The sequence below is a fragment of the Notothenia coriiceps genome, unplaced genomic scaffold, assembly GCF_000735185.1.
Source record: "Notothenia coriiceps isolate Sejong01 unplaced genomic scaffold, NC01 NC01_scaffold00037282, whole genome shotgun sequence".
NCBI lineage: Eukaryota > Metazoa > Chordata > Actinopteri > Perciformes > Nototheniidae > Notothenia > Notothenia coriiceps.
Window position 1 is genome coordinate 66,347 of NW_011369983.1, and position 22,177 is coordinate 88,523.

Genomic DNA, 22,177 nt, shown 5'->3' on the forward strand with positions numbered 1-22,177 from the left:
ACTGTTCGGAGAAACAGACCAGAGTTATGGCATGGTAATACTGCTTTTGGTGGGGGCGGCACCAAATTATATTTAAACCACTTAAAAGAAACGTTATCGGTATACATGTACACTTTACTGACATCCTTATATACTTTCTTCAAAGCCACCAGTTTATGGAAAAAAAATGTAATTTTACCTCGCAGAACAGAGAAGTTGCTTGTCTATAGGTGCCTTGATGATTTGGTTAGTCTCATTTCTGAAGGATAAACATGAAACCGCAGTCAAGCAGCACTATCTTAGTTTAACAAGACTGCAAGAAAGAAGGCTATTTTTTTTTATTGGCTAACATGCGTGAATCATTTGTATAACATAACTCACTCCCTATAATTTGATCCTGACAAGACAGGTCCACAAAAAGATAATAATTAAGAACTTGCATCCTTAAACAATTTGCAATTAGTTCAATCACCAAATGAACCTGGGGCTTTGGTGGCCTCTGAGTCTGGGGCCCCAAACCAGAGCCATTTCAGGTTGATCCAGCCCTGTGGGTGTGTGCGTGTCCCCTAAAGTCATACTCCACTGAAAGTATGCAGCACTTGTGGTTTGACTTGGTTAACAACGATTGCTTTAATAGTTTGTAAGAAAAATATCTGCTCACTCATCATGTGACAATCCTAACAAAATATTCCCCCTGAGTTTGACCACATAACAAACATCCACAACATTTTAATCTGGAGAGCCCACAGAGAGCTGCAGTCTGCAATATGTTCTTACTTCACATTGACTGAGGTTGATTTCCTGGAGATTCACACTTTCTTTGATTTTTAATGACATGTTATTGTTGGTAAGTGTTTCATGTTTTGCTGTTGTGCCACATGTATCGTGTTCTTATTTTTCTATTCATTTTGTTGTGTAACACCTTGTGGAACATTCTTTGGCAAAACAAGGTTTCTGATATATTAAAGCTCATTCAAATTTCAGAAAGAGAGAGAGAGAGTGATGAGAGAGGGGAAGAGAGAGAGACAGAGAGGGGGGAGTGAGAGAGAGAAAGAGAGAGATAGAGAGAGAAAGAAAGAGAAAGAGAGAGAGAGAGGGAGAGTTGGTTGTGAGCAAAAAAACACACTGGTGAGAACCATATACTGGTTAGAACAGGGAAGCAGGAGCGCGGCACGGGGACCCGCCGGAAGAAGCAGCAGCAGCAGCAGCAGCTATAGCGCGCACTGGACGCACACCGACCATCCACCGACAGCACGAGCGACACGGAGGCGCACAGCGGGGCGGAGAGGAGGAGGAGGAACCTGCACGGCGACTCGTTCGTCTCTCCCTCTCTCTCGCCGCTCCCCTCACCCTTCGTTCCTCTCGGACCGTCGCCGCTTCCTCGTTAAGATGGCTGACCCCGGCAGCGACGGAGAGGTACCGGAGAGCGCGCGCGGCTTCGCCCGGCAGGGAGCCCTCCGCCAGAAGAATGTGCACGAGGTGAAGAACCACAAGTTCATCGCGCGCTTCTTCAAGCAGCCCACCTTCTGCAGCCACTGCACGGACTTCATCTGGTGAGTGTGAGAGAGGTGGTAGAGGACACAGGTGATTCACTTGCTGCTGCTGTGGCTCTGCTCGGCCTCCTTCCACACTGACAGTGTTCAGACACCGCAGTGTTTCATTCATTGTCATTGTCACAAACACTGCGATGCGCCATTCCCCCAGTTTTCCACAATGCGACAGGGGGGATGTGTTGTCGGCAGCCGCAGAGCAGTCACTGCTGCTCGGCGGCGTTTACCGCATCGACCCATCTCTGAAACTGGAGGTCTGGTGGAGGAATGCAGCTGGAGACACAGAGACACAGGGCCCCACTGTTGCGGCTGCAGCTGTGTGTGTGTGTGTGTGTGTGTGTGTGTGTTAATGTGTCTGTGTTGATGTGTGTGTCCATGTGTGATTCGATATCTGCATGTGTGTGTGCATACGTCATTGTCTGTGCATCTCTTGTGCATTCCCCGAATTTCACATCCCTGTCTTCTGTCCACAGGGGCTTTGGGAAGCAGGGATTCCAGTGCCAAGGTAAGAGCAGTGGCTCATTCACAAATCCCTCTGCTGCATATGGTTGTGGGTGTGTGGACGGATGTTCCCTGTCTGAAGGAGTGTTGCTATATGTGTGTGTGTGTGTGTGTGTGTGTGTGTGTGTCTGTGTGCGTATGTGTGTCTTTTGTTGTGTTCAGGGCTTCAGGTCTGCACACTGTTTAGAATGAACTGTTGTGCTTTTTCGTTGACGGCATGCTGTGTTGGCAGGCAGGTGTCAAACTCAAAGCAGGTGCTTGCCAACAGTGAGACAGTCAGTGTGAGATGTAAGAGTAGAAGAGTCGGCGGAGTACTGAAAGCTGAGATGTCTGAGGTTGGCCGAGGAGAAATGGGAGGAAGATAGACCAGGAAGTTAGTTTTCTCAAGCTTTTTACATCGAGCCTGATATCTGATTGAAATTGTAAGATGGTGGGATTGTGTGTGGGTGGGATGTGATGTGTTTGAGTGTGTGTGGGTGGGCAGCTGGTTGTTGTAACGAGTGGGAGTATAGACACGGACCTCTACACAAAATGGATTCATAAACAGCCCCCTTGCAGCAACATAGTGACCCCCCCTCAACCACATGCATGTTGCAGTAATGCAGTAAATGTTGGTATCACTTCCTCTTTTCACTCATCCATCTCAGACACCCACCCCAACTCATCTGGCTGCAGTCATCTGACCCACCATGTGAGGTTAGGAACAGAATTACCACAGTTTCCACATTTTGCTCTTTGTTAAAGAAATACTTCACCAACTAAATGATCAATTATATATAATGTCTTTACCCGTGTAAGTTGAATTCTTTAAGAATACTGTTTTAGTTGCATGCCTCCATGGTAAATGGAGAGTCAGAGAAAGGCCTTTTAGGAAATAGGTGCTGCGATTACAACAACAAAGCTATATCCAACTATCTTTATACAAACAGTCTCACAACAACTGCAGTGCTATCCAAGTCTCATTTATGTATTAATTCTCTCCAAACACATGCTTTTTGCTAAAAAGGTACTATTTATAACACTCCTACATGAGAAGTCTCATGTTTGCGTGGTGTTGGATCTCTGAGTTTTTAGGATTGTAGGGTTTCTTTTTTTTGTTTGGGAAGAACATGCATGGACAAGACTTGGATTATACTGCAGGAGTTGTTTGAGAGTTTGTACATGGATGTTAGGATCTAGTTTTACCATTAAACTGTTACTGTTTTTAGTCCTCATACAGCGATGCAAAATCATTGATATTATAACGGCCATTTTGTTTGTGAAGTATTCCTTTTAAGAAGAAAACGACCAAAAGTTTCAACATTTTGCTCTTCGGACAGCATTGACTGGGAAGAGTTGTGTAATTTAAAAGCAATACAAAGTCCCCTATTCTCACGGGGCTACAGCCTTGTCAGTAACTCTGGTGGTTTCACAGGAAATGCATTGGGGGTAGAAAAGATGATCATTTGATGTGCTTGAGTGAGTGCACACACAGCCTCTGAGTCTGTAGTGAACTAGTGTGTGGTAAATGAACCTGAGCAGATAACACACTTTAGAGAGCACAGACCAATCTGAGCCCTGCACAGGTAGAGCTGCTGTCGGCTCGGGTTTCGTAGTGAGTTTCCAACAGTTAAGTGATAACTCTTAAATTCATCGACGACATCTTAAGCAACAACGGTTGTTTGTGAGTCAGTGATCATTGATCACATTGCAAATATAGAAAGGAGCTAATCAGGGATTGAATGATTCAATCAATCAAAAAGGTCAACTCAGAAACCACTGACTTTTCAGAACTTTCAAAAACTTCTTATGTATAGAATTTGATTTCAGTCATTAGGATGAATTCGAGAATAATTAATAAAAGTTTGGTTACATTTGTTAGACCTTGGTCATACTGCAGGATGGAAGCAGTCTACTGCGGTCTTGTATTCGGATAGCAGCAAACCAAAATCAGGTTTTACATATACTCCAAACATGCCCGCTAGAAAACCTAATGTTGGCAACTTCCTGACGGCAAGAAAAAGAGCTCCGTTGTTTGTTGTATTTGACTAAATATCATCAGTAAGTCAAAAAAAATAACGGTGTGTGTGCAAAGTCTTAACAATAATAGGACCATTGATGACGTGTACACAATGCCTCCAGTTTACTTCCAGTGCATGAACAGTTCACGTAAATGGACCATACAGCAACCTCTGAAAAAAAATTGAGGCCCAACTATTTCATTATAATGTGTTAATTATAACACTGATAAAACTATTTGTTTTATTAGCAGATTAATTGAAAACACAAAGTTGCAATTTGGCTATCTTAGTTCAATTGAAATGGTTGAATTGTGAGTTTGTTTACACATTTTATATCACATTTCATTTTAATGGCTACTGCAGTGTCTATCTCAAAGTGTTGTTTGAACTTTTTTTTTTCCTCACAATTATATAATTTTTTGGACCTTTCCTAAGAAAATAGTTGGAAATAAGTCAATGGGAGAATGGTGAGAAAACAGGTTAAAAACTTGCTTGTTGTAAATTAGTCATCACTGGTTTCATTGAAGCTACAAGAAGTAAAAAGATAATGTACCAGATTTGAGGATTTTGTGAATGGGTCTTGTTATGTTCAGTGTTATTATTAAAGACAACTCTAAATCTGAATGATAGATAAAGCTATAGTTAAATATAATCATTAGTTGCAGCCCTACTTTACATATTAACCCTTAAATGCTGTTGAGGCAGCATTTAAATAAAAGACTTTGACCCCACTGGGGCGACGAATAGAAAACAGTGTTATTGGGTTTTCTTTTCTTTAATTTTTCCTAATTGATTCAGGTAAAGACATAAGTGAACTATAAATAATAATGATTATGTTGGTAAAACAGTGTTACTTCAAGGTCCATTAGAAGCTGATCTGGAGCTTTAAATGATCCCAACTACTGTTTGTCCTGAATGCTTTACACTTTTATAGTCAATGGCGAGGTTTGTTTGAACATGTTTGCAGAAAGACTTGGTTTGGTGACTTTCAGGTCAGAACACGATTAAACTGGGTAGATGTTGTCTGCATAGGCGTTGTTTGAACAGCATTTGATAACTGTATTTCAACTTGTTAAGACTTACTTCACAGTTCAATCGGTTAAGAGTCGTTTTTAACTTAACAAATCTCCACTTTTCAACACACCTGAATATCCCTCGATATGCAGTTTGTTGATTTTCTTGTCCTTATTTTACCTAGGGAGGGAGAAAAATGTGATAGTTGTGTGAACAGCGGTGTCTAAAAGAGAGCTAGAGTAACAGGAAGGGTGTAAATGCACTTCAGCATGAATGGAGGTGCAATACTCTCAAACTCTCGAGTACAAATCATCAGCTCACACATCTCGGTCAGGAGGAATTTCAGACATGTGGTTTAGACTTGTGCTGACGCGGAAGGAAGATTGTGTGAGATTTGTATGTGTCTCTATGTGACAAAGGTATCTTCTGTTGAATTGTGGGTGTGTTTTTGAATACCTGTTCTGCAGGTAAAGATATTTTTTCTTCTCCTGCTTTCAGCTCTTCTTATTATTGGTGTTCATTTGTGTGTAATGTGTTCACACCTGTGTGCGCTGACAGCAAAAAGAGGAAGTTGATCCAGTGTAATTGATCCAGATGTGGGATCATTACAGTTTTGACGTCAGGTTATCAGATTCATTTTTGTCATAGTTATCATAACAGATGAGTTGAGAATCTGTGCTGAACAAAATTATATAAGCAAGGAACCAGCTTTTAGTGGTGTGTTGTTTGTCTACATTTCTACAAAGGACAATGTTTCACAACATACATTTAACCAGCATAGTTGGAAAACCTCACACATCACAGGGCTGAGGATGTCACTAGCTTTTTATTAGCAACCTCCAACTTTAAATGTTCTTTTAGTCTTTATTATTTACCTAACTTTATATTGTTTTATTTCTTTCATAGGTCTTAATCTTTTTATTTCTTTACCTATATGTTCACTTTGTTTTATGGGGTTTTATATTTTATATTGTTGCACCGACTCAGTTGTCTTGTTTCTAATCTGTCAGAGAGAAACCATTAATTATTTTATTTTAATGATCATACATTTTACCTTGTTGTGTCTATTAACCTGATCAAATGTTATATTTTGCTGCATGTACCTTTTTTAAAGGTCTTAACAAGTAATCTGACGGGAATTCTTTGTTTGTTTTTAACTTGTGATGTGTCCTTTTGTAAAGCACTTTGAGCAGCACGTGTTGTATGAAAAGTGCTATATAAATAAAGCTTTATTATTATTACTATACCACTAATTAGGCATTAAACCAATACTAGTGTAGTTCAATGAAATAACTATTTATTCTTAATATGATAATAAATGATCTTGCTGACTGGAACCACAATGAAGATGATGCTGAGAAAAAAAATCACCCAGTATGTTCTGTTGTGTTGTAGGGTGTCACTTCTGACTTGTGTTGTGACTCCACCATGAGTTGACTAAAGCAAAACATGTCTATGTCTCATGGAGGAAGCTAGTGATTTTTTCTGATTTTTTTCACTTCTCCCTCCACTGGCCTCTAGTCATTGGCAGCTGAGGAAATATATATCTCAACAGAAATAAGAATCAAGCGAAAGATCAAATGTGCATATATTTAATGAGTTTCTGTCAGAGTTTATGTTGCTTCTGGTCCTACAACTATAAGGTCTCAAAAACAGGAATAAGCCCAAAATGTTTAAACAAATACTGCTTGTTTTCCAATCTTGAACTGTCCTTGTTATTGATTGGATCAAATCAAATCAAGTTTTATTTATATAACACATTTTTAAAACGATTTTTGGACGAGCCAAAGTGCCGTACATACAATAAAAACACTTTACAATAAAAACACTTTACAACAAATACAACAGCAAAAATAAAAAATCACACACAGGGAAATGTCAGGAGTCGTGCTCCGCTCTGACTAGAAGGCCAGAGAGAAGAAGTGAGTTTTAAGTGTAGATTTAAAAACCCCTAGGGTCTGGGCCGACCTCACATGGAGGGGCAGAGTGTCCCAGAGCCTGGGGCCAGCTACTGCGAAGGCTCGATGCCCTCGGGTTTTGAGCCATCAAGGCTGTGGTTGACTTTTAATCCTGATTATTGACTGATCAGGGGTTGAAGGGTTAGGGCCAGCCAGTCTAAAGATATTGATTACAAGATGTGTCTGAGAAAACAAACACATATTTCAGAGTACGCCTGTCCACACCACAGAGCCTACTTGTCAGTATCAATATATTCACAAGGAATTGTTATAGTTGACAGATCTTTGCAGCGTCAGTGCTCTGAAAATGGCAGATGTCAGGATGGCTGATACTATGTGATGAAAACTACACAGAATGTGGCGAGATGAACATGAAATGAACAAATCACAGCAAATTACAACAGAATGATGATCGACATGAACCAGTTTTTGAGGCTCAGTACGTAAATTAGGGATAGAGGGGTTATCAGAAGACTGATATTTATCTATTTCTCTCCTATTTGCTTGATGTTCCTAACAAACAGTCATAAAGTATCACATATAAAAGGATACAGTACAACACAGAAAGCTTGAACAATTGTAATTATAATTTACTAATGATCTTTCTGAAATTTTTAAGTTGTTTGAGCTGTACCATAAACAGGCAGATATTCAATAGAAGTGATTCACTTGATGTAACTGTCAAAATTACAAGCGCTCTGCATGTTTTATACCATAGAGTTAGCAAGTGCTTCCCATTAATACTGAATACTGTTCAGATTTTTTTTTGGCAAGCTTTAAAAGCCAGAATATGCTTGAAGGGATGCACAATGTGACTGTAGAGCCAAGTGAAGGTCTGTGCTCTACTAACTCGGAGCCTCCGGTACAGACAGTGCATAGCTGTTTGGAATAACCTTTTATTTTTTGAAATATGCATAACAATGACAGCTTTGTTTTTTCATTTGTTCATGGAGGTATTTTATTATTCTCACTCAACTGTGCTGTACAGGTAGTCCTCAAAAGCATGATTTAAAAACACACTTTTGGTCAAACAAAAAGGGCATATTGTTCTTTGGCTGCATCGCAAAGCCTGGGGTCAAAGGCTGGGTTACTTCACAGATTGTGGGCGAGGATCCATTCACACAGTCGGCAGAACAGGAACATAAGAAAAACCTCCAATTTGGAAGAGTTAACACATTGTACAAGATTGTTACCCAAACTTAATATTGTTGTTATATAATTTAATATATGTTTTAATACTAACAATATAAAGAATAAACTGGGGACACAATGCGAGAACAGATTATCACCTGAATCTGCAGCGACCCTCTGCCTCACTGATTGGTTCACGCTCACTGCTCTTAGAGAGTTTTTGGCATTCCGCTGTTTTAGGGGAAAAGCTCCAAAAACCCACCGTACACTAGGGTTGGGCTGAAAGATAATAATTTCTTAACCAACTAACGTCTAACGAAACAACCTGCATTTGCTGATATACTCGCGCAGGTCTCTGTTAGTGTGTGTGTAGTAACTTTACGTGTGTGTGTGTGTGTGTTTGGTGCGATGCCCTTTCCCACTAAGAAGTGAATGTCCAACTAGTGAACATAATTGACTGTTATCAGCAAAAAATCCAAGTATTTCACTCGCAGCCAACAAAAGGTAAATATTGTGGCCATTTGTTAAGAGGTTAAACCAAATGCAAACAAACCTTTTATAATGCCGCTAAAATTAGCTGAGTCCAGGGGCGGACTGACCATTGGGAATACCGGGAGTTTCCCAGCCCAGCCCAGCCGGGCCCAGTGGGGTGTGGCCCACTGGGCTGGACTGGGCTGGGCCGTTTTGATAGGCTACCTTTGTTCTATCTATCAGTTTCAATTTCACACATCAGGCCCGTAGCAGCTACGGGCCTGATGTGTGAAATTGAAACTGATAGATAGAACAAAGGTAGCCTATCAAAACGGCCCAGCCCAGTCCAGCCCAGTGGGCCACACCCCACTNCCTGCTAGCTAACTAGCCTAAACTCAGTAACAGAATGTGGGCAACACGTTCTTCTCCACAGCCGCGCGAGCTCTGAGTCAGACGTCACTCCCCCTTTTCTATCCTACGGGTACAGCCGTACAGCCACTCCCCCTGAACCCCGTTTCCCTGTCAACCCCCTCCCCTATGCAAGCCCTCCTCTGAACCCAGGGCTCGCTACAATACTGTATATCAAACTATACAAAAGCGCCTTTACGCTTTGGAGCTGGCTTATCCATCTGTAAGCAAATGCCAGCTAGGTCTCTCAGTCACTCACTCTTGATCGTTCACTGCGCAGTGACAGCTGCTACGGGCCTGATGTGTGAAATTGAAACTGATAGATAGAACAAAGGTAGCCTATCAAAACAGCCCAGCCCAGCAAAGTGGGCCACACCCCACCCCACTGGGCTAGGCTGGGCTGGGCCGGAACACTTACAAATGTGGGCCGGTAGGATTTAGGCAAAAAAAAAAGAGGTTTTTTTTTTTTTTGGCACTCCGGCCCACGCACAGCACCGACCCACCGGGGAAACTCCCGGTATTCCCAATGGTCAGTCCGCCCCTGGACTCAGCTAATTTAAGCGGCATTATAAAAGGTTTTGGTTTAACCTCTTAACAAATGGCCACAATATTTACCTTTTGTTGGCTGCGAGTGAAATACTTGGATTTTTTNAACACGATGTCGCTGTAACTCCAATGGACACGGTCCGATCGTCCTCCAAACTTCGCTTGTATATCACCGGTCCATGCCTCAACAGCTCTATGCCAAATCTGAGATCTCACCATAGGCTGTTGCCATGGAAACACATCCCTCGCCAAAAAACACGATGTTGTCGTAACTGATATGAAAATGTTCAAAACACCACCAGACTTCAAATGACAGTTAGTGGTCCAACCATTAGTGAGTTTTCCTCAAAAGCTGTTGCCATGGCAACACATCCCTTGCAATAAAACACGATATTGCTATAACTCCTATGAAAATTGTCAAAAAGTGCTAAAACTTCACATGTGTGCTAACAGTCCAGCCGTGAAGACATCCACGGGACAGTTTTGAGATTTCTTCAAATGCCGTTGCCATGGCAACACAATGCTCGCCATGAAACACGTTTATTTCATAACTTCAGTGAAAATGCTGCAAACAGCCCAAAACTTCACAGGTGCAGCCATCAAAATATCTAAGCGTATTATGGGGTGTCATCAAATACCGTTGCCATGGCGACCGATCATTCACCATCAAGTTAGTTAAATAGTTTGCAGTTCAAATATTCTGCTGCTTTTCCAAGCCATTTTACTTTATTTTCTTCTCTTATCACACATTCAAGCCATTCAATCTAAATTCTTCACTTTCTTCTTACACATTACATTTCAGCATAGCAATTCAGCGTCAGCTTTTCAGCATAAAGCATTCCCACTAGCAATTTCTTCAGGAATTGCATTCTCTAGTTTTACTATTGTAATTGCATTTTTCTTTAATTTAGATGTAAGCGATGGTGGTTTTTGAGGCATTTTGTCAACCGTTTGTTTACCCTTCTGTTGTTCTTGTCAACCAGTTGGAGATATCGTTGCTGACGGTCTAAACTAAATAAAAGTAAATGTTAAAATCAGAGTCTTCTGGGACTCAGTAGCAGGATCTTTCTGGTTCAGGTTGTTCAGGCAAGCTGAGGCCTGAATGTTGATCTGAAGAGTCACTGTCTGTGGTTTGTGGGCTGGTTCTCATCCAAGATGGAGGAACTTCCTGATGGTCCTGTTGATGTGAAACTGTCGGCCCGCTGTCATCTGTGTGTGTGTGTGTGTGTGTGTGTGTGTGTGTGTGTGTGTGTGTGTGTGTGTGTGTGTGTGTGTGTGTGTGTGTGTGTGTGTGTGTGTGTGTGTGTGTGTGGTTGCTAGGCAACAGACCAAAGACCTTCTCGGCAGGTCACTAGGCCTGTCTTTCCATAGTGTGGGTGCACGTGTGTAAGTGACAGGGCATATTTATGAACAGAAAGCTATAAAGTGTGCTGCATCCTTCACTGTGCTCTCTGTTGCTCCACTTCTCTGTTTCTGTCTTCCTCACAAACTGCAAACACACACAAATGAATCCTCCACCCCCTCACATCGCCTCAATCCCCAGCTGTGCCACCATCCCTTCCTGCATACATACATACATACATACATACATACATACATACATACATACATACATACATACATACATACATACATACATACATACACCACTCTCTGTTTGACTTTATTTCTCTTTCAGTCTTTCTTTTCCGAAAAGAAAGACTGAAAGAGAAATAAAGTCAAACAGAGAGTGGTGTATGTATGTATGTATGTATGTATGTATGTATGTATGTATGTATGTATGTATGTANGACTCTGTGGTTCAGCCTCATATCACTGCTGGTGTATTTTTACATACAATTCTCATGAACTTCTGTTCAAACCACTTTCGCATTACTATGACTTGCAGTATTGACCAAAAAATAGAAGTAACACATCAATACGGTTTACATTTCAACATTATGAAGATATCACCACACATGTTACAACAACAGCCATAGCGAGAACAACACTCACACACACACAGTGACATGGAAAAGTGAAAGTAACCAGAGAGGAGTGATGATTGGTTAACGCGGGGTAACATTTCAGGGNGCCACAGTGCCTCATGAAAATGTAACGACAATGTGAATAATTAAGATCAAACCAGAGCGGGATGTCACTGTGTGTGTGTGAGTGTTGTTCTCGCTATGGCTGTTGTTGTAACATGTGTGGTGATATCTTCATAATGTTGAAATGTAAACCGTATTGATGTGTTACTTGCGAAAGTAATGCGAAGTAATGCGAAAGTGGAAACAGAAGTTCATGAGAATTGTATGTAAAAATACACCAGCAGTGATATGAGGCTGAACCACAGAGTCTGGCTACAGTACAGAAGACTGATCTGCCCTATTTATCTAAATGGAGTTCTGCTGTTGGTCATATTCATGTCTTCAGCTCTAGGAAGGGACTGATCAAAATATAAAGGGATGAATTGCGCTTTATTTCCTTCCCTCCCAAAGTATGCAGTTTGAAGGTTTACTGACTGATGATCAGCTTAATGCTCAAAGATCCAGTATTAAACATACCTTCTCCACCTCTGAAGGTTTAATACTCTGCACTCATTTGTGAAACTAACAAAGTTTTTGTTTAATATTCTGTTATATTTTTAGACTGCTGGTTGGACATGCAGGCAACTAATAGAGAATATAATCGGCAGAACAATCGATGAAATTCTTAAAAAAAGGAGCTGTTTTGGCTGTTTTTTGATTGGTAAAGACTACTAAAGAATATCATTATATATTACCAAATAATTAATCATCTTTTTATTTATTTATTAGTATGTAGTGTCAAATTGATATTTTTGTATATCAATTTGACACTGATTATTTTTTGTATTGTATAATAATTCTTATGTTACATTTTTGTATTATTGTTTTACACATTCAAAATAAATCAAATCAAAAAATCTTATATTTTCAGCCCTTCTTTTTGACACACATTTTTGAAAAACCTTAATAGTTACGTATACATTGGAATGGTTTCTTCTGTGGCTGTTTTTATACAGTAAACGTGGATCAAGCAAAAGATTTAGTCTTATTTTGTTATTCGTTCAATAATATGCTGATGCCAAGTACTTCTATATTGGTTACTGATGCCTATCCATCTTTCCATTGTACCTGTAACTATGAGAAACAGCCTGCAACCTTTTATGCTACATACAAGCATATAAACATAAAATGGCAACACATTTTAACAGTTAATAAAAAACATGCACACAACTAACTGATTTAACTTCTGAAATGTTAATATGTTGCATGTTTTTTATTTGGTGTGGGATTGTTTGTTGGACAAAAGGAGCTGTGTAAGCGTGTCAGCTTGGGCTTTGGGAAATTAACATTTGTTAGATGCAGCGATGGATCAGACCAGCTTGTCAATCTCTCCTACTCAACTCCTGTCAACATGTTGGTATCTGATAGAAATTCAGATCTCTGCTTGCAGCAGATAAAAGTCTTCATTATCACAATTCTGAAATGTTCATATGTGCCTTTTTAAATATCCGCTCTTCACTTAAATGTATACTTTGTGTTGCAACTAATACACAAATTGCAATAGAGAGAAGGTTTGATTACTTTCTGAATTCACTGTTTACAGTATTTATTACATGTAAAACGCTTATTCACATAAAATCAATGCAGGAAACTGAATACGACAAATCTTCGTTTTTTATATGAAAATACTTGGATAATGTTGGATACCGTATTATATTACAATATATTCTAATGTATTAATTGAAAAACGAACTATTAAATGTAGTTTTGTAAAAATGTGAACACGAAGAACAATATTGTGTGTTGGATAACCCAAGTAACGTGCAAGTACTTCAAAAAAGTACTTAAGTACATTACTCAAGTGAATGTACTTACAGTAGACCATCCCACTTCTTCAATGTCATTACTTAATTTTGAGCAGACCTGCTACTTCATTGTACTATGAAAGTGGTAAACTGAACTTTGTCCAACATGTTCTTGAAAAGTGCTTGCAGTAAAATCTAAACTATTCTTTGTGTGTGTCTTGCTGTCTTAACAGCACTCAAAGATATTAAGCACAGTCCATTTATCTTCCAACATACAAACTGAATAAAAAGAGAATGAGGATCAGAAACCATGTGCTATATTTGCCTCAAAGTATGCAGGGTTCTCTTTTTTTTTGTCTGTCACTTCAATTAATACATTTAGCACAACTTGAGGCAGAAAGCAGGAACATGCAGTCACCAGGTGTGTGCAGCCTGCTGCCTGCCACACGTTTCCTGCAGCAGCTTTAATGATATGCGGCGCGATTATTACTAGATGTCCCACCATGCTGCGATTTATTTAATATCATCTTCAACTGAAGCAATAAAACTATAAATAGATGTACACAGAGCAAGGAAGGAACAAATGGGAACTGCTGAAATATGAGCAGCATATTGTGCAATGACTAATGCCACATAATTGACATATTGATTCATCTCTTTGTTGATATTATGTTGCCTTTTTTGGCGTTGCAAGGAAGCCTGAGTTTGACATTCACTTTTTATTCTCTCTCTCTCCCTCCACCAGTGTGCTGTTTTGTGGTCCATAAGCGCTGTCATGAATTTGTCACCTTCTCCTGTCCGGGGGCCGACAAGGGACCGGCATCCGATGTGAGTAAAGAAAATAGGAGGTCATTTTCATATCATGTGCTCAAGTTAGATATTTATTAAACACACAGTTAGTGATTTCTTTCCTGTTAAGTTATGTTTATTATTAACATTATCAAGGTCAGCTTTGTGTGTGTGTGTGTGTGTGTGTGTGTGTGTGTGTGTGTGTGTGTGTGTGTGTGTGTGTGTGTGTGTGTGTCCTGTATTTGCTGCAAGATATACACACACACACACAGGGATGTTACCTCTTGCACTCTGCTGAGCTGTCAGCCCCAAATCACACTGAGAAATGTCAATAAGGACAGAATGTGCTGCCTGGCTGCCTCGGGTTAATGAGCTGAAATCTTTCATTCACTTACTCCCTAGCACATACACACACATACACACACACAAAAGTCAGCACACATTTTGTGAGTCAGCGAGGATTTTAAAGCCATGTAACTGATGTTTATTCATCCCTACTCCTTGGTCTTTCTTTGTTTTTGTTATATCCCCACAGCTGATTTGTTTCCTCCTATTTTTAGGCATTCTCCAAATTCGAATCAGTGATGCATTCTCTCTTCTAATAATTTCTCTTTAGCCCTCTGTCATGAGGAAAGCAATGTTCAAATGAATGGTTTGCCACAGATATACTTAATGGTTAAAAGTAAAATGCACTTTGGTTCCAGGGTGTTGACAGGTTTTATGCCCGGCCCTGTAGTAAATAAGTGTTTTTCCCCTGTCTGGTGACAAAGAACTTGACTGACATATGCAGAGCTCTGACCTCAACCCCACCTTCAACAACTTTTGAGATGAGTTTGAGACTTATCGTCCAACATCAGTAGCCGACCTCTCTGATCTCCTCCAATACAATGGGAGCCCCTCCCTGCATGTGGCTCTAAAATGTTGTGATAAGTCTTCCCATAAGAGTGGACGTTATATGATTTATAATTGACATAGTTTAAAAATAATGCTCACATACGGCTGAAATGTTCTGGTGTCTACATACTTTTGGATATAAAGTGTATCTTATTACATGTGTGAATAAGACCAAAGTTCTCTGCATGGTTGGATAACACTTCGAGGTAAATGACAATGTAATTTTGGGGTGAACCGCCCCTTTAAATACAGCCTTACAAGACAACCGAGAACAACTGAACTTGTTTTTGAATCTTTTAAAGGAGTCTGAGCTAACTGCAGATGCAGGGCCTAGCCTGAAGTGACCTGGATTACTCTTTAATATTGAATTCACATATCTTCTCCCTCCTCTCTGTGTTTGTGCCTTTGCAGGATCCTCGTAGTAAACACAAGTTTAAGGTCCATACCTACTCCAGCCCGACTTTCTGTGACCACTGCGGCTCGCTCCTCTACGGGCTGATACACCAGGGCATGAAATGCGACCGTAAGTGTGTGTGTGTGTGTGTGTGTGTGTGTGTGTGTGTGTGTGTGTGTGTGTGTGTGTGTGTGTGTGTGTGTGTGTGTGTGTGTGTGTGTGTGTGTGTGTGTGTGTGTGTGTGTGTGTGTGTGTGTGTGTGTGTGTGTGTGTGTGTGTGTGTGTGTGTGTGTGTGTGTGTGTGTGTGTTCACACCATTTGAGCAAGTGGCACAAAGGAAAGCTCGAGAGGCCATAAGCAGAACATTTCAACTGCACATTTCGGTTTATTCAAAGTGAATATTTTAATCGTCACATTATATTTTTTTCTCCTGTCCATTGTTAGCTGGGACCCGCGCCAGCCTAACATTTCTGCTTCGATTCATTTGGACAACTGGGAGACCATTAGTCAGAATTGTAGGAAATGACTGCTTGAAATGTATTTTCTGTCAATCCAACTCAAATAGTTTTCACTATAGGTAAATGTGTGGATTGTGAACTGTAGTTCAATGAAACACATTAATATTGCATGCAGAGCATTTGCAAATATTGAGCTACTCATTATGATGAGACTGACAGCTTATTAGATTGTATCAGCTTAAATTCAGACAGTTGGAGGGATATTATCAGCTTCTCATAACAATGAGTGAATCGTTTTTACATTCCTGCTGTTGTGTCATATTATTACTGACCATTTGGCTGTTGTTGGCAAAAAAGACTCAAACAGGAAGTGGGTTACATCTCTGCTGTCACCAGCCATCACTAGCAAGCAGTGGGTAGACAGTTCCTCATTGTACCTGTGTGAAGTCCACGCTGTTTGATGAACTTGGCCTTTAAACTCGTTTTCATACATTTAGATGTAATCATTAGATGTTCACATAGAAGAAACGAAACACGGTTGATGCTAAAAATACATTGGCAGCTTATAAAACCAACAGAGTTCACAAAGAGTTTATTGGGGTTTATTCATTTACGTAAACAAACAACATTTGACTAGGAGCTCTTGCAAATTGTATTCAAATGTAATAAATGAGTTTTGTATTGGACTACACAGGACATAGTGGAAATTCACAAACACATACAGAGAAACATTTCTGCAATGAACTGGCTATGGTTAAATTAAAAACTTTTTCACTATTCTTCTGGTTCTTCTGGTAAGACAATCTGATAAGTACATCACTGTTTAGATATGAGAACAGTTTGGTTATAACCTCTTGATTTGGCTGTTTTTCTAATTAGCAAAACAAAGAAAAACGCTTTGGTCAAATTGTAAAAAGAATGAAGACTCATTTATTTTCCAAACACCTTTTTTATGACTATTGGAAAACAACATGAGGTCAAGAATGTATTTTAAGGGAAATCACAAAAAGAAAAACGCAGTGCTAAGAGTTAATGACTGCACTAACGATTGACAATTAAGTAATGTTATTGATGTGGGTCTTCATTATCTTTTATATTCTTCGGCAAAGGATGGTCCAGTTGGGAAGCGAAACTTGATTCCGAGTAAGAACATATAACGATTGTCCGGTACCAAATTGTGAGCTAGCTAGCTCTCTCTCTCTCTCTCTCTCTCTCTCTCTCTCTCTCTCTCTCTCCCTTGCTTAAACACCTTCATCTCTATCAACCCATCATATGTTCTTTCTCTAACAAACAATGAAGGTTATTAAGCATATTAGCTCTTATATTGTTAATAATATTATGGACTGCCAATTTACTCTATGAAGTAAACAGGCCTCCTTTTCTCTGTTCTCACGTGGCCAGATAGTGAGACAGACTCGGGAGAGGGAAGTCGTATGTTGTTTGTGAAGCCAGGTATGAAAAGTAAACCATTTTAAATAAAATACGTTTTATACGGTTACAGTGTAACAGAGGAGGAGACTGTGGGGATTGTACATTCTCAAACCACTTGGAACTAACTAGTGAATGCAAAAACAATGCAGGGATGATTAGTAAATTATTTAATTCAATAACAGCAACCAAATGATTGATTTGTAAACGCTGAAATTGGCATGTGACTTATTTTTACCCTCTCAAAGAACCAAAATCAAGAACCGAAAAGAACCGGAATCGGAAAAGCAGAACCGGAATCTTTAAAATCCAAACGATACCAAACCCACTTGCATTGTTCTTGGTCATCCCCATATAGGGTTTTCATCAACAGTTGATGTGAGTGGAGCCAGATAGAACATGTCAAAGATACAGATATAATAGGACGTAAATCAGAAGAAATAGAGTAATCATACGATGTGTTATCATGGACAGAAAAATATGAGATTATCTACTCAATCTCCATCCTCCACCTCATTTAAGGAGTGTGAAAAGTGGAGCTTTGTACATCAGAGCAGTCTGACATCTGGTGGACAGACGGAGAAGTTACACAATTGTGCTTGGCTATTTCTTATCTGTAATTAAACTGAAGAGATGCACTATTATTGGTTATATTTACATGTCTTGCTGTACTCAATGAATCTAAAACAATCTAATCCGGGTTTAGAGAGCAGGGAGGGTCTAATTAAAGATGCTGTTGACTTGCATTAGTGGAAGGGTAGGATCCAGTTTGGGGTTTATATTTCAGATGACTCTGTGTTTGTTGCTTTGTTATTGCCCAATAATATATTTTAATCTCTCTCCTGTGAGTTACCAAAACAACACTGAATCACTTAAAAGTCTATAATTTAGCAATACCAGCAGCATGGCGATAATGGCTTTTCAAAATCGACTCGACTCTGTTTACTTTGTGGTTTTGGGCTCCATGAATATAATTAAGTTGTGCATTTTTGTGTGTCTGTGTTCAGACTGTTTGATGAACATCCACAAGCGGTGTGTGGCCAACGTCCCGAGCCTGTGTGGGACAGATCACACGGAGAGGAGAGGACGCCTTCAGATCACTGCCCAGATCGCTGACGAAACTCTCACCGTCACCAGTGAGTGCACTCTGGTCTCTTAATTCTCACACACACATACACACACAAATGCACACATTGAGCGCCTCTCAAAGCTCTCAATCAGCCCAAGACTAAAACGTGAAAGTCCATTAGTTGATCAATGATCCAACGATTGCCCCACATCGCCACTGGGACACGCATTCCCGTGCCAGCGCTCCCTCTCTCAGACGGCTGTACATTGATTATGGAACACAAACTAAACTGCTGGTAAGTGTTCTAAAATGTAGCAAGAGTTATTTAGGGCAGGACTCACAGCCACACTTAGAGCTTCACATCCCGCTGTCCTCTGCCAAGGACAATTTCCAAACGTCTAAAAGTGTCTGTTCATGGTATGGTTTTTTTCTCCTTCTAAAACTTTTTTTGTAACCATGTCCTCCTCCCCAACCCCTCGCAGTCAGAGAGGCGAGGAACCTGGTGCCCATGGACCCCAACGGCCTGTCAGACCCCTACGTCAAGCTCAAGCTGATCCCAGATCCCAAGAGTGAGAGCAAGCAGAAGACCAAGACCATCAAATGTTGCCTCAACCCTACCTGGAATGAGACCTTCACTTTGTGAGTAATTCTGCACCGAGTCGGTCGATAAGTTAAAAATAACAACCGGCCACCGTTTGTCAAGAAAGGGATTTTTTTCTTAGACATAGTTTTATTATTTAACAGAAAATACAACTATAAACTGTCTAAATTCAAGTTGTATTCTTTCACTTAGTCAAGACTTGTTTAATTGGCTTGTTAATCCATTGTCAATCACATTACATTAAAGAAAAACCTAAACTAAATTAAACTCACTAAAACCATCTAGCTTATCTTCCCACTGTTGCCACAATAACCAACGTAATATTTGGTCAAAATACTCCCATAATTCACAGAGTGAGATGTTAAAATATGCAGGATCTACAAACTGTGTCTTACCACTGTCTCTTTTAGCTGCCCTCACTCATTTGTCAGATGCAGACCATTACATTTCCAAATTAAAACAACAAATATTGCCCCATTATATCAAACTAAACCCAAACGCTCAACCCTATTCTGTACCAACATTTGGCAGATTTTTGAGGCTTCAACAAACTTATTTTTGCCGTTATTGGCATACTCTCTTGGCCCCATTTGCAGTCACCAAAGCACAAAGCTAACTGGAACTCATGCAAGTGACCCTATCCCCATTCTTCTTCCTGTTCTTGCTTGTTGTTATTCAAGCTATTCTCGGTTGCTGTGTGACTGCCACGAAAGGCACAGGCATTAAAACCTGTCACACGCTGCGGTGTTCACCAGTTTAAACAGAGAGAGATGTGAGGACTGTGGCTTTGAAGGCAAATTCTGATCTCGGTTTTTCATTTTTACCTATTTTTAGAGCGCCATTCATCTTACTGTCCTCCCTTTTTTCTCTAATTTCTAAGCAAACTAAAAGACAGCGACAAAGACCGCCGTCTGTCAGTGGAGATCTGGGACTGGGACCTGACCAGCAGGAACGACTTCATGGGATCCCTGTCCTTTGGGATCTCAGAGCTACAGAAACAAGGGGTAGATGGATGGTAAGAGATGGTGGATGATTGGGGAAATGACACAGGTGGAGTTATAAACATAACAAAGGCAGGGGAACAGGGGTCTTCATATTTAAGGGACTTATTGTCATAGTCTGGTGATAATCCTGGATTTAATGTTTTTATTCCGGGGTTTAGGTTCAAGATGCTGTCCCAGGAGGAAGGAGAGTATTTTAATGTTCCCGTCCAGCCAGACGGAGAAGACGGTAACGAGGAGCTACGACAAAAGTTTGAGGTGAGTCGCACAAAATGACAAAAGGTTTTTAGTTGTGCTGTCCTTGTTTTATTAATAAGGCCTTTTTTACTCTTCCCTTATAATCTTGTTCTTCTCCTGTTATTGCTTCTCTTCAGAGGGCGAGGGTAGGTCCAGGGAAGTCCACAGACTCTTCTTCCTCCTCCTCGGTGTGCAAGTACGACAGCAATGGCAACCAGGACCGGGTCAAGCTCTCAGACTTCAACTTCATCATGGTTTTGGGCAAGGGCAGCTTTGGCAAGGTGATGCACATTAGTGGTGTTGTAATGTACCAATCGACCAGCCAGCATTTGAAATAGGCCAGTTGGCAGCTGGTGGACTGTGACTGACAATTTAGTGTCACAAATCCATTTTTTTCCCGTTAATGTTGACATCGATGTGCTGCATAATATTTTTGCATTGTACACACAAAGGCACAGAGTAAAAATACAGCCACACGCACATCGTGTTGTTGATATATTGCATCTGTTTTCTTCTGGGAAAGTAAAATATTAAAGTATATATTATTAAAAATACATTTAGTCTGATATTATTTGTCCAGTAAATTGGAGCACTTGCCTTTTTTTGAGTGAGTGAGAGAAAGTATTTTCTTTCTTCTACCTTAGTGTAGTTTTGAAGAAAATGTAGATGATTTATTAGTCAATGTTATAAAAGGAACATACAATCCGATTTCCTATGTATGCTGCCAATATAAAGAAAGAAATTATATTACTATGAAGCTAATGTATTACCTTTTATTTCGATGACTCTGCACAGGTGATGCTGGCTGAGAGGAAGGGCACAGATGAGTTGTACGCCGTCAAAATCCTGAAGAAGGACGTGGTGATCCAGGACGACGATGTGGAGTGCACCATGGTGGAGAAGAGAGTCCTCGCTCTGGCTGGAAAACCTCCTTTCCTCACTCAGCTGCACTCCTGCTTCCAGACGATGGTAAAGAAACACAACATCTTGAATTAACTAAGATGAGCACATGCAGAAACTTGGAGTATTTATTCTCCTACTATTTGTTTTTCAGGACCGTTTGTATTTTGTCATGGAGTATATCAATGGAGGAGACCTTATGTACCAGATCCAACAGGTCGGCAAATTCAAGGAGCCGCATGCTGTGTGAGTACACACACACACACACACACACACACACACACACACACACACACACACACACACACACACACACACACACAAAGTACAAAGTACAAAATACTATAACATCTATTTGTGAGAGTGTGAATGTTCAGTCAGTGAGGCAGAGGCTGTCTATTTGCATGTATTAGTTCATAAATGTAATGCTTTGCATTTAACTGTACTCATAGTTAAATGGCGAAGCTGTAGTAAGTCCTTAAAAGGCTTATTGGGCAGAATAAGTATCGTTATTCATGCTTTTAGCTTTAATTTAGCTGAAATTGAAAGTGTTCACAATAACATAACCTCAAATTACTTCATTTTATCAACATCAAGCGTTGTTATGCAATTGTGACATTATAAATGTCAAATATTGTATTCATGTCATCGCTCACAATGTCCCGAAATATTTGTATTTCTTACATGCTTTGCTTTTACACTTTGGTCTCTTGTATCATTTATCCTATTTTACTTTTATTATCAAATAGTTCTGTCGTTTATTGGACCTGTTTTTACCCTTGATCGTTTTCTCATAGTTTGAAGAACTTAGACATTTCATCGAGTGAGCTATATAAATTAATTTAATTATTATTAAATAATCAATGAAAACAGAAACTCAAATTTGTTTAGAAACTGGTATTTGTCTGTGTTTTAGGTTCTATGCTGCAGAGATTGCCATTGGACTTTTCTTCCTCCACTCCAAAGGCATCGTGTATCGGTGAGTCAGTCTGTGAACCTGCATATGCAGTTACCACTCATTTCAGAATACGTGT

The 22,177-nt window shown here is 40.0% G+C and overlaps 1 protein-coding gene across 2 annotated transcripts in view; it reads left to right on the forward strand.

Annotated features, from left to right (window-relative positions):
* Positions 1 to 1,063: 1,063 nt before the first annotated feature.
* LOC104967427 (protein kinase C beta type) overlaps positions 1,064 to 22,177 on the forward strand; it is a 28,590-nt gene continuing 7,476 nt past the window's right edge. The window contains exons 1-12 of one of the 2 annotated variants that reach the window (XM_010796869.1): positions 1,064 to 1,532; positions 2,003 to 2,034; positions 14,118 to 14,200; positions 15,467 to 15,578; positions 18,343 to 18,471; positions 18,887 to 19,043; positions 19,886 to 20,020; positions 20,168 to 20,264; positions 20,381 to 20,524; positions 21,039 to 21,212; positions 21,298 to 21,389; positions 22,060 to 22,122. In XM_010796869.1, the coding sequence (XP_010795171.1) occupies positions 1,369 to 1,532; positions 2,003 to 2,034; positions 14,118 to 14,200; positions 15,467 to 15,578; positions 18,343 to 18,471; positions 18,887 to 19,043; positions 19,886 to 20,020; positions 20,168 to 20,264; positions 20,381 to 20,524; positions 21,039 to 21,212; positions 21,298 to 21,389; positions 22,060 to 22,122 (1,382 nt within the window). In that variant the 5' untranslated portion in view covers positions 1,064 to 1,368. The remainder of the gene's footprint in view (positions 1,533 to 2,002; positions 2,035 to 14,117; positions 14,201 to 15,466; positions 15,579 to 18,342; positions 18,472 to 18,886; positions 19,044 to 19,885; positions 20,021 to 20,167; positions 20,265 to 20,380; positions 20,525 to 21,038; positions 21,213 to 21,297; positions 21,390 to 22,059; positions 22,123 to 22,177) is intronic. The other variant, XM_010796868.1, reaches the window with a different exon arrangement.